General features: G+C 40.1%; 1 protein-coding gene across 1 annotated transcript in view; it reads right to left on the bottom strand.

The window, feature by feature from the left end:
- ubr4 (ubiquitin protein ligase E3 component n-recognin 4) overlaps positions 1-12,551 on the bottom strand; it is a gene marked incomplete at its 5' end in the record, with an annotated part of 45,767 nt that overhangs the window by 6,377 nt on the left and 26,839 nt on the right. Inside the window, 30 exon segments of the mRNA XM_079400617.1 lie at positions 338-535; positions 626-747; positions 833-1,006; positions 1,094-1,175; positions 1,263-1,404; positions 1,519-1,628; positions 1,712-1,869; positions 1,946-2,075; positions 2,163-2,290; positions 2,890-2,974; positions 3,101-3,191; positions 3,278-3,621; positions 4,257-4,385; positions 4,487-4,612; positions 4,966-5,104; positions 5,198-5,437; positions 5,538-5,731; positions 5,822-5,909; positions 6,008-6,093; positions 6,614-6,758; positions 6,874-7,042; positions 7,153-7,362; positions 7,519-7,597; positions 7,683-7,910; positions 7,987-8,136; positions 8,224-8,433; positions 11,349-11,462; positions 11,542-11,746; positions 11,831-11,999; positions 12,109-12,246. Of these exon segments, the coding sequence (XP_079256743.1) occupies positions 338-535; positions 626-747; positions 833-1,006; positions 1,094-1,175; positions 1,263-1,404; positions 1,519-1,628; positions 1,712-1,869; positions 1,946-2,075; positions 2,163-2,290; positions 2,890-2,974; positions 3,101-3,191; positions 3,278-3,621; positions 4,257-4,385; positions 4,487-4,612; positions 4,966-5,104; positions 5,198-5,437; positions 5,538-5,731; positions 5,822-5,909; positions 6,008-6,093; positions 6,614-6,758; positions 6,874-7,042; positions 7,153-7,362; positions 7,519-7,597; positions 7,683-7,910; positions 7,987-8,136; positions 8,224-8,433; positions 11,349-11,462; positions 11,542-11,746; positions 11,831-11,999; positions 12,109-12,246 (4,583 nt within the window).

Genomic DNA, 12,551 nt, shown 5'->3' with positions numbered 1-12,551 from the left:
AAAACCTTGGTTTTCTTTCATGCATGTTTCTGTTTGCACCACTTGACATAGTTAGGCACAACTCAACTTTGGCAGTCAAACATTTTTTCAATAATTTAGATTTAAAATCAAAATATTTAGTAAAATTATAAATGACCTTGCTGAATAAATGCATGGTTTTAAAAAGAACCTGACCTTGAACATTTGATCGCTAGTGTAATTGTCCCTAACACCTCAATTACCCATTTTATTACGTTTCAAGCTTTATTAAGGTTTAAAAATGATTTAGAAACACAAATAATGCCAAGTGATTTATTTGAAAAAGTTCTAGGACATCGTACTGAGGCAGATTATGTACCTCCATGCCGCTGTCGTCCTCAAGTAGTGCCACAAGATCGCAATCCTGGCAGATTTTGTTCTTGATGTCTCTCATGAGAGGGCCGATGCCTGGTTCATTACTGCTATATGGGTTTCCTGGCATACGGCCTTGCAGGAAGTCTTCCTGCTGTGGGTCCTTCTCCAGCGTAGCAAAGAACTCCGTCACCTCATTCTCCTCCTACATACACAGAGATGGGAGAAATTAGTTTTACCAAAATCATTATTACCAAAGTTAGACGCAAATGTCAAAGAGCTGAAGTCTACTTACCGGATAAATGATGCTACATAACCTCTCAAAGATAAAGACAGGGGTGCGATAATCATCCAGGTTGTACCGCTTTGCAGTTTCGATGCACACAGCCATGAATGCTTTGGTCTCAGACTCCGTCCCTACAACAGAAGATATAGCATTGAGTGGATTTGGTCTCTAATAACACAAAAATATCAGCGAAGACCTGAAGGTGAAGGCTGGAACCTGTGGTCATGTCCTCCAACATCTCCAGCAGCATGTCTTGGGTCTCATCGATCAGTTTGGTTCTCTGGACCACCAACTTCCTTAAGCACAGGTAGCCGTTAAGGACCGTGCCAACCAACCGACTCTTAAAGTGACGCTTAATGGACTCCACCTCCACGAATGAGGACAGCAAGCCTGTGAGAGAAGAGAAACCATTAAAACAAGACACAAGCTCTCATAATTTAACTTGAACTTGAATATGACACAAAAGCTTGAATTCACCCGTCAAGCTCTTGAGGGCGTATCCCTGCTGTAAGTCTGTGCTCAGTGTGGCTTCTTCAAGGGCTAGTAGATGAGCAATTTCCTAAAGAACACCACATGAGTTTAGGTTAATGGAAATGACACATCCTCACTATATAACCTTATAGTATCTACAGTTTTTTGATGATACCTTGGTGATGAGGTTGCCAATGTATGGTAGGACACCACGGGCAGCCAGGTAAACCTTCCAGTGAGCAGGTTTGATGAGCTTTTGGTACAAAGCCAGGTACTCTGCAGCACACTCTCCTGCAATGCTCAGCTCATCCAGATAACTGAAGAACAAACAACAAAAATTTGGGAATGGCTCCTACTTCTGGCTTGATTGAGCCTAATAAGGAAAAAGCTGGTCCAAAAAGGATTGTTTTCTTCATCCATCTCAAATTTACCTTGTTAGGAGGTCTAGAACTTGCTGTTTGCGGCTGGGGATTGTTGTTAGAGCTTCGACGATGGTGCAAGCCGCCTGTCTTGCTGCCTGGGTGGCTGGGGTGAAGAGCACCTACGAGAAGAGTAAGATTACATTAGAGCACATTAAAGCAGAAAAGAATCAGACACTCTAGAGTCCTTTGAGAGACCACATACCTGTCTCAGCCAGTTGTTATGACCCAGTTTGAGCAGGCGAGGGAACAGGCCCTCTGACCTGGACCTCATGAACTGCTTCCACTTCCACACGTACTTCTCCATCAGGTACTGCTTCCTGATCTCAGCCTTATTCAAAGGTTTAGAGACCGTTTCCTGACCTGCAATAGACGAGAGAGCAAAATTAAGTAAACCGTTTCATGGAAACAACCGCTGATGCAGAATCTGGATATTTACATCTAGCAGGAAGGCACTTTTTCCAGGCTTCATAAGAAGCCTTAGGGTCTTTTTTGAGCCAGAGCTGGGCCTGTGCGTGGATCTCATTGTTGTATGGCTTGACTGTAGTCAGTAATTCGACGGCAGCATCCTGTTAAAGAGTCAGGTAAAGTCAGGTAAGGGCATGCAAGTGGATCAATACGTATCGACCATCATCAGTACTATGGGTCTGTCGAACCTTGTTTTTCTTGCTGGTTGGGGAAGGAGGTTTGATGAGTTTCTGCAGGATCCTCAGGCACATCAGTGTAATGTTCTCCACCACCACAGGGGTCTTTATATTCACCGCCATCAAGAACAGACTCAATGCTGGAAAGAAAACAAAAACAGAGAGACTTGAGTAGGAAGCACTAATATTAAAATTCTAGCAATTACAGATTTACATTTACATTTATGCATTTAGCAGACACTTTTATCCAAAGCTACTTGCATTGCATTCAAGTTACAGTTTTTACATTTTATCAGCCATGACCTTGGCGTTGCTAGCGCCATGCTCTACTATTTGAGCTACAGGAAAACACAGATAAAATGTGAATTATTCATAACAATATATTAATCCGTTCAGTCGGTACTGACTCTGTCACTCGATAAATATATACACATAATAAATATACACAGTACACACACACATATTACACAAAAACTTTTATTTGGATGAGATTAATCGCGATTAGTCATTGCCCAGCACTAATAATTACTTATCATATAATTAATATGTGATATGTGATGTACTGTGAGCATTACATGACCCAATATATAACAAATTCAAAACATTCACTATTAAATCACAACATCTATATTGGCCAATAATTGATATGATCTGACACTGAGATTATATTTCTGTGGAACAGCTACAGCTTAAGGAAAAATAAAGGTTCAGAGCTCTAGAAATCCACCACAGGACTCACCACAGCGAAGTCTGAGCTCCCAGCATCCTCCCTCCTTAGCAATGGAGTCTGTAAGAAGCAGCATTTCATACTGCAAACTACTGACCTAAATGAGAAGAGACGACAATTGTAAGAAACAGTCCAATAAGTACTACCACAGATCTACCACAGGCATCAAAAACAATAGCTACATGTGATCTTTACTATGTAATAAAGACCAGAAAGAAGTTACCAGATCAGGGTTGGCCCAGTGACCTTTAAGGGCAGCTGACACCTTGGCAATAATGAGGTCATTCATCTGCTGTGTGGCTTCTGGGTGATCTCTGCAAAATACATTGACGTAATAGTTAACATCTTGTAGAACAAACAGTATTAGCTATTCTCTTCAGAGATTTGTTCATGTATATACCTGGTAAGCAAACAGACGAGCTGGCGGACCTCCTCCCTCATTGCTCCAGTGCCACGGCGCAGGTTGTACTCAAACAGTTCTCGGATGAGACCCTGCAGTACCAGGATCTGCCTGATGGCAGTGTTGGTTGCCAGTGCACGCAGTAGAGTGATGCAGTGGCCCGTGACAGCGGACGCACAGCCGTAGCACTTGGTGGAGGATGTGTACCCGCATCCAAGCACAGACAGGGCGCGATACTGGCTGGCTGTGAAGGTGGGTTGGGTGGAGGTGCGGGATGATTTGGTAGCAGCTTCCCGCTGTTGCAGGTCATACTCCAGCAGCTCCTTACGTGATGCAAGCACTTTCTGAATGAGTAATAAAAACAGACTTTACAACAACCATTTTATAGTAAAATGATTTAATTACTATATTACTTAAATATTAACATTTAGGTTTATCTAGTAAATCTAATAAACATTTATTAAATTTATAATATTAAATCACTCGCTGCATAAAATTACTACATAATGTAAAAATATCAACACTTAAACAAGACAGATTGATAAAATAACATTAATATTATGACAATAAAATAATAGCAATAATACATTAATTAAAACATTATTATTTCATTATAATTTTAATGTAGAATTATCATCAACACCAGATTCATAAACAGTTAATTATATGATTAATAATTAAAAAAATAATCAACACTACTAAAAAAAAGAAACTTAATGATAATAACATTAATAACAAAAATAACATTTTAAAACAACAACAATTGTAGTAGTCATTCTTATTATTGTTACTGTTATTTAATATTAAAACTCATTTGTTAATATAAATCTGAATATTTTAATTACTTGATTAAATATTTACATAAAATTATTTAAGTTTTATAGCATATAAGTTGCTACTGAAATTTGTATGATGAAAATTCTCTGGTATGGTTCTCGACTGCCATTCTGGTACAGTAACAACTCTATTGTTCTCGAACCTGGATGATTTTGGAGAGCTCATCGAATGAAGTCTTGCAGTCTCCGCTATATTCCTGTGCCAGCTGCTGAATGTACCGATTGACACTGGCAGTGGAGGTACCGAGACCAGCGCCTGCTCCGGAATCATCCTGTCAAGAGCCATGAAAACATGAACACCCCCAAAACTCATTTGGGTAATTCAAGAGAGAAAAGTCCTTGATCTGTCTGAAGCAGAAGCAGCCAGACTGACCTGTGGTTTCTCAGGTGCAGCCTCGTTTACTTTATACAGCAGACTCTCCAGCTGCGGCCGGTGACCCATGAGCTGGTGGTAAACACGGTCAGCCTTGTCGAGTAGAGTGTTGATGTTGGTCACAGCCTGGACACAATAAATCATTAACATATTTTAGTAGTGGACTTATAACAGCATGTATTTTTACATTTAGACTATTCCTAACTTAACCAGGGGCCTGTTTCATAAAACATGTTTACCAAATAAACCAGGTTTATTTCAGTTAGTCTGACTTGGTGTCAGTTGATTTGGTTCAAAATAAGTCAGACACACTGAAATAAGCCTGGCTTTTTTGGTAAATTTGTTTTATGGAACAGGCCCCAGGTCTGTTTGCATCTCTCGTTTTCTGTTGTTGCTGTACACTTTCCTATTTTACATTACAAAATCTACATAAATGGACATTTATTTTTATATATATTAGACATTTATGCCTGTCATACCTTTTTCCTGTCTTCTTCGTTTTCTATAGGATCCACAGCACAGCAGGGTTTTGCATACAGCATGAAGTCAAAGCGTGCATATTTACAGAAACCACAGGCATTGCACAGGAATGGGTCCTTCTCGTCATAATTAATGGATCTGGAAAATTCAAAACGGATCGTTACGCTCTCAATTTCACTGCAATTCTGTCAGTTTTCTTGGGTCTTTGTACAATATTCAAACTATGCCTACCTGCACTTGTGGCACTGATACACATTCTCTCCACAGTTGCCACAGACTCCTGGATTGGCAGGGACAGAGGCGCTGCAACGAGGACACTGCAGGGTCTCTGTAGATGCCTGGTAGTTCTCATAGAAATCAGAGAATTCAATCATCAGGTTGGAGGCCACAATGGGGAGAGGGAGGTCAATCTTCACTTCAGTTTGGCCAGGGGTCAACTGCACCTTCTTAGCTTTGTGCCAGCGAGCAGGTCTGTGAACACAAATTTCAAATATTTTAATGTATCATCAAATTTCTACAAATACTTCTCCAAAAAAATTGACATTTTCAAGAGTCTTATTAGGATGCTCACTTGTTCTTCAGCTCTACAATGGCCTGTACGGTCCTGTTGTTGTAGTAAAGGTTGATCGTGCGAACCATCTTGGTTCTCTTAAGATCGCCAATCTTCACAGTCACTTTGCTGATAGTGTGGCTGCCAATCAGCTTCACTACTTGCTGAGTGGTGGTGTAACGCGTGTCCACTTTGATAGATGAGAGTTTGATGTTCTAAGAGCACAGAGAATAAAGTAGGCCAACACTTAAAACTGTAGTAACATAAACAACCATTATGTGTGACATGTCAGGAACATCACTCACAGAGAAGGGCACTTCAGGATTGTTGCACACCAAGCAAGGATCACTCTCCAGGTAAAACCCATCAAATTCCACCAGTCCAGAGAGGGTGCTGAGAAGATAAGTGTGAAAAAAAAAAAAAAAGAGAAAAATTTTGCATCCATGACCCAAAATACCTTAGTCCAATGAGAGCATGCTGGGAACACTTACTTGTATATATTTGAATTGGGATGATTGGTCAGGATGTGGTTCTGTGCCCTCAAAATTTCTACAGCCTTTTGAGAGTATTCCTTCAGCTGGAAAACAGAATCAAAACATTAGCTGCAAGGCAAACCACTTTAAATCTTACCAATTACCAACTCATTACACTACGACTCAAAACTTTGGGGTTAGTAAGATTTGTTTTTAAATTTTCTTTTGAAATAAATTTATAGTTTCATTCAGCAAGGACACATTACATTGATCAAAAGAAACATTTGTGATGTTACAAAACATTTCTATTTCAAATAAATGCAGTTCTTTTGAACTTTCTAATCAAAGAAACCTGAAAAAATATTAAGCAGCACAATTGATTTAATTTAGTATTACATTATAAAATATATTCAAATAAAAAAAACTGTTAATGTAATATTTCACAAAGTCACTTTTTACTGTATTTTTTGATCAAATAAATGCAGCCTTGCTGAGCATAAAAACATCTTAAAAAATCCATCCTAATCTGACCCCAAAATTTTGAACAGCAGTGTATGTACATAAATTATAAATCAAATTCTACTCAGTCATTTAATACTGAATCACATATTCAAGTATCACTACCTTCTTTTCTGTCTGAGGTGTTTTAAGCGAGAAGTATCCGAGTAGGTCCACAAACTGAGCTGCTTTACGACCATAAGCAGGTAGTTCTGGCCAAATGGCCCACATCAGGTCAAGCAGCAACTCCTGCTGGGATTTGTTTGAATTCCTGCAAGGTAAATAATTCATTTGATTTAACATGATGGAACTTCTGGTTCAAATTCAAAGCACAGGACATGAGAGAGTGTGTTTAGGGAAGGTGCTTGCATGTAGTAGCTAAGTACCTGTAGATATGCAGTGCGAGGCAGTGGGCTTGCCAGCGCACAGATGAAGAGTTGGACTCGAGCAGGAAGCAACGCAAGAATTGAATAAGCGTCTCCTTATCTGCAAATTTATTGAGCTGACTGACCAGAGCTGTACACAGCTGATCTTCCTGACTGCCAGCTCCATCTCCTGCAGAAAACACAACAGGAACATTGAGAAAAGTACCATGGAACTGTTTTTTTATTTTTTATTATTATTAATCCTAATGATAGTTGGGTATTGCTCAAAGATCATCAAACCTTCTTTGTCTTTTTCCTTGTCCTCTTTCTTGCTCTTCTTGCTGGAGGATTTGCTTTGAGAGGGCTGAGCAGAACCTCCACCTGAAGCTCCAGAGGAGGAGGCCGCCAGGACTTTACTGCCACATAAAGCACAAGAGAGCAGCTGCAGCAGGACTGGAGAAACACCCTCATCCACCAGGAAACTCACTTGCAGCAGGAAGTACAACACCGCTACACAGAGAGAAAGAATTCGATTAGTACCACAAGTGACACCAAGCTCATGGGTTCGATTCCTAGGGATAGCAAGAACTGCAAATGCAAGTCACTCTGGATAAAAACGTCTGCCAAATGCATAAATGTAAATGTAGGACACATTGTAACACTTACAGTCGTCCTTCACGCAGAACTTCTGCCAGTTGATTGTTCTCTGAGTGGCTATTTCAGCACATGCTTTAAGGTGCTCCATCTGTGTAAAAGGAAAAAGGGTCAAGCAAATCCAAACTCAAGGAAGACTAAAATTCCTAGGGCGTCACACAAGCCTGTTTACTCACCAGACTAATGAGAGTGTCATACTGTAGAGCGGAGCCAGATGTCGCAGTCACGATTCCTCCCCTCAGGAAGATGCCCTGCTCCTCCAGAAGCTTCTTGATGCCCCGCACGTGGGAGTCAAGCGTGTGGAGATCTCTGAGTTGACGGTATTTCTCTTTGGAGCCACAGATGAACAGTAGGAGCTTCCTCACTTGTCGCCTCACGAACGGCGTCTGCTGGATCATCAGATACTGGAAGATGATTGAAGAAAGTTGATTCATGCTAAATTATTCACCGAAAAGGCCAAAAGTGAATTACGTGCATTACCTCTGACAGGAAATAGAACCAGGAGTGATCAAAGATTGGCGGTGGGATGCGTGGGTTGGCGTCAGCAATTTTCTTGATCTGGTATGGGAGTCGGAGGACCATCTCGGTGAGAAGCTGAGAGTACGCTTCAAACACATCAGCAGCATGGCCCTGAGAAACAACCATAAATTAAAAATCATGATTTTTCTTATGCAAAACATATACACAAGAGCGAGCTTTTTAATACCGAGCCTGTACCTTGACATACTGACGCAGGAAGAAGGGGCTCATGTCTGGGGGTGAGGAGGAAGTGTGGGGTTTTAGGAGCTGACTGGTGGCCGTTGGCTCCTCCTCACCCTGCTGAGTCTTCCAGAACTCCAGCAAGGATTTGAGCACATGCAGGCAGTAGTCTATCGCTCCCATGCTGAGTAGAGCGGTAGCTGTTGCATTGGAGATGAGAGAAGACGACTGGCGAGAAAACAGAGACGAAACTGAATTATTTAACAGTTTTCACATTCACTGCTCTGCAAATTGAACCTGGTAGAAACATGTAAACAACATCATTAGAAATGTACACTTCCTGAAGCAAAACAGTGTTAAGGTAAGTTTATGTTCAAGGCAGGAAGACTTATCTAAAATTGAGTAAGCAAATAGGTATATAAAAAAGACGGCCAAATTCCAATCAAAGAGTGTGGCTGCCAATCAATGTAAATGCTGACCATTTTATCAAATGTAAATTGGCAGATTTCAAACGTTCTTATTACATTTCTTAAAAGTATACTTCAATAATACATTTCCTAAAAATATATAAGAAAATAAATGAGTTACATTTTATTTCTCAAAGAATTACAAACTGTTAAATGTTAAAAAAGTATAATAAAAAAAAAAAAAGAAATTAATGCTTTTATTCAGCAAGGATACATTAAACTGTCAAATTATTTTTCTATTAACCCAGTGGTTCTCAACCTTTTTTGGGCCAGCGCCCCCCTACCCATTCTCCAGGTCCCTCACCACCAGAGCTCATCTCAGAGAGTCAAAAAAAAAAGTGGAAAATTGTGCTGTGCTCAAATGAGTCCACATTTCAACTTGTTTCTTGGGAAAAATGGATGTCGAGTTCTCAGTCCCAAAGACCAAAGGGACCATCCAGACTATGCAAAAGCACACGTCTGTCATGGTATGGGGGTGCAGCAGAGCAAACAGTATGGGTGACTGGCATATGTGGTAAGGTGCCATTAACATGGAGGCATATATTGGTATTGTACAGAGACATATATTGCCATCAAGATGACATCTTTCATGGGAAGTCCATGGTTATTAGATTAAGACAATGTCAACTCTCATTTTGCATGTGCTACAAAAACATGGTTTCATAGACACATGTGCATGTGACTGACTGGCCAGCAGATCTGTCTCCTATTGAACATGTACGGCCCATCATGAAAAGAAGAATCAGACAACGATGTCCACAGATTGATGGGCATCTGAAGTATTGTATCTATTGAGATTGGGCAAAATTTTGCTCACAAAACTTTTAAGAATTAGTATCCTCAATACCTAAACAATTAAACATTGTAATTAAAGGGAAAGTTGTGTCAGTGTTAAACATGCCTCTGTCCCAATTATTTTGGAGTGTGTTGCAGCCATCAAAATTTGTTTATATTTACAAAATAAAATTTGGCCAGTAAAAACATTGGATAGTTTTCTTTGTACTTCAGTCAATTAAATATAGGTTAAAGAGAATGAACATAACATTTTCTTTGATTGTATGGCATTTCACAAAACGTCCCAACTATTCTGGAATTGGGGTTGTAGAAAGATGGGAAACATATGCTTCTCATGTTTGAAAATAGTTATTTTAGTGCAGTCCTGATTTATCTCTCTCTTATATCAATTAAATTTATATTTTTGTTATCAATTAAATTTCAAATCTTGTTTTTGTTGTGGTGTGCCAGTTCTAATAAAAATAATAAATATTTCTTGAGCAACAATCAGCATGATTTCTGAAGGATCATGTGACACTGAAAGCTGGAGTAATAGAGCTTTAGAGGAAAACACATTTCAAAATATATTCAAATAGAAAGCAGTTCTTTCAAATGGTAGATTTACTGTTTTTACTGCATTTTCTATCAAATAAAGGCAAACTTACTGCAGAAAGGATTTGTTTCAAAACAATTAAATCTTACTGACCTTTTTTTGAATGGTGGTATAGGCTAGGCTATAGTTTATTTATAATTTATATCTTAAAAGCATGTATTTTAACCCATATATAACACTGAATGGCACATGGCATTCATGACATATTTGATTGGACTTGAAATATTATTAAGTTTTCCAAGAAGAAAAAAAGCCACGTGAATATAAATTAGGCTATATCCATGTGCCTTGAATAAACTCTTTAGAAATTTGTCAAATCAGCAAACAAAAAGCATTTATATTTTTCTAAACAAGAAAAAGCATCTCATATTGGTTTCACGGGAAGTTCATCAGCTGCGCTACAGAAAGCAGAGTGAACACTAAAGAGTCATTGCTATGGAAATAATACACCGTCTAGTCTAGAAGCGGTAGCATTAAATTTACACCGGGCGCGAAACGTTGCCTCAAAGTACATGGATCCCGTTATAATCAGTCGTTCAGTAAATGAGCACAAGCGCTACAGTAAACGGATGCCGCGTTCTATTTCTGACGCACTCAACGCGGTTGCGCTACAGACAAGATGACAAATAGATACAGAAAGTGCGCTTTGATGCATCCAGTGTAGAGACGACGTTAGGATGTGGCAGACCATTTTCTTTTGCAAGTTTCAGCTCATACATCTTTGGTGTAAACTCGCCTTTACCAAACGCACCCCAAGAACAGCTCAGCACCCCCCTTTCAAAAATATTGCTTCCAGCGCCCCCCGATGCTCTCCGAACGCCCCCTGGGGCGGTACCACCTCCGTTGAGAAACACCATATTAACCGAAGGTACATATGAAAAATATAACTGTTTCCACAAAAGTATTAAGCAGCACAACCATTTTACCATTGATAATAACAATAAGAAATGTTTCTTGAGCAGCAAATCAGCATATTAGAATCATGACATATGACACTGAAAACTGGAGTAATGCTGAAAATTCAGCTTTGCCATTATAGCAATATATTACCCTTTAAAATATATTCAAATAGGAGTTATTTACATTGTAAAATTTCACAATATTACTATTTTTACTGTATTTAATTAGCTTTTGTGAGCACAAGGAATAAAATCTTTTCGACTCCAAACTTTTGACTGGTAGTTTCGATTGAGGTTTAATTCTCAGCCTTTGTGGTTCGAAAAAATCATTTAAACCTTTAGAACAAAGCCTTTTGAGTACTGTATTACCAGACTGAAGTTGAGAGTTACCTCAGAGGAGGATTTTGAGCCAGATTTGGTGCGGGACATAAAGACACTGAGGAGCCTCATGATGACCAGGTGCACCTCGTTTATGGAGCTGCGCTCATTCTTCTTTGAAACATCCTGGAAACCAAAAATGACAATCCATATTCTGTTTCCATACAAGAAAAATGCATTAAGTTCTTTCGTAATGTAGTCTCACCTTCTTATGCATGCTGAGCTCGGTGATGAGCTGGGCCAGAAGGTCATCCAGTGCTCCCTTGTCTTTCTCGTCCTCTCCATCCAAATCTGTGGTCAACATGAGGATGACCTGCATGTAGGGGATGGCCTGAACTCCACCTACAGTGTGGAGCTGGGGCAGATGCTGCAAGAGACGCTCTAAGAGCATCAAACGCACCATGTGCAACCTGGAAAAAGGAGAGAGACAGTACATAAAGTGCATTTTATTCTAGCTTATAGTAGGAGACAAGTGCTCCATCATGGAGACAGACCTGTTGCTGGTGTGGATGTCGCCCTCTGTCTCTCCTTCGCCCTCTGATCCGTCTCCTTCATGCTGGGCCGTGGTGGTGCTGATGGCTCCTGTGCTGGAGCTCACGCTGCCTGGCCCTGCAGGATGTCCTTCAACAGTTGTGTCCCCATAAGCACTGCTGCGGCCAGACACTGAAACACACACACATCATCCTGAGTTGATGAAACTATCCAAAACAATCCACTTCAAAATAATTTACATTAAAAAACATCAGACAAACAGTAGAAATTACAGCCTTACCATTGTGTTCTCCTGCAACCGAGTCGATGGCGCTGCCGCCGCTCTCAGAGCCCACGCTGCCCCCATGCTCAGCGGGAGAGGTGCGCAGCGTGGAGCCGTCTGTGGCTGCTGTGCTCCCCTCATCATCCGAGGCTGGGGCTGAAAGCATAACCAGAGCTGTTACAGGAAAAAAACAGCAGGCTTTGCTAAGGGGGGGTTTCTAAAGGTGCACACAAACATATACATAGAAAAACAGCCATATGTTTGAAAATGATTGTAATTGAAAGTAATAATGGGACATGAAGGGATGACAAGCAGAATACTGGGTGAGCATGCAGTAAGCATAATAGAAAGTAGGGGTGGACAATTTTCCCAAAATATCAAAAAAAAATTTTTATTCAAAATCACGATCTGAATCGCAATCTTCCCAATTTTGAGATGTACTCTTGAGAATATCCAAACTG

The sequence above is a fragment of the Barbus barbus genome (assembly GCF_936440315.1).
Source record: "Barbus barbus genome assembly, chromosome: 40".
Classification (NCBI taxonomy): Eukaryota; Metazoa; Chordata; class Actinopteri; order Cypriniformes; family Cyprinidae; genus Barbus; species Barbus barbus.
This window is presented reverse-complemented; position numbering and strand designations above follow the sequence as displayed.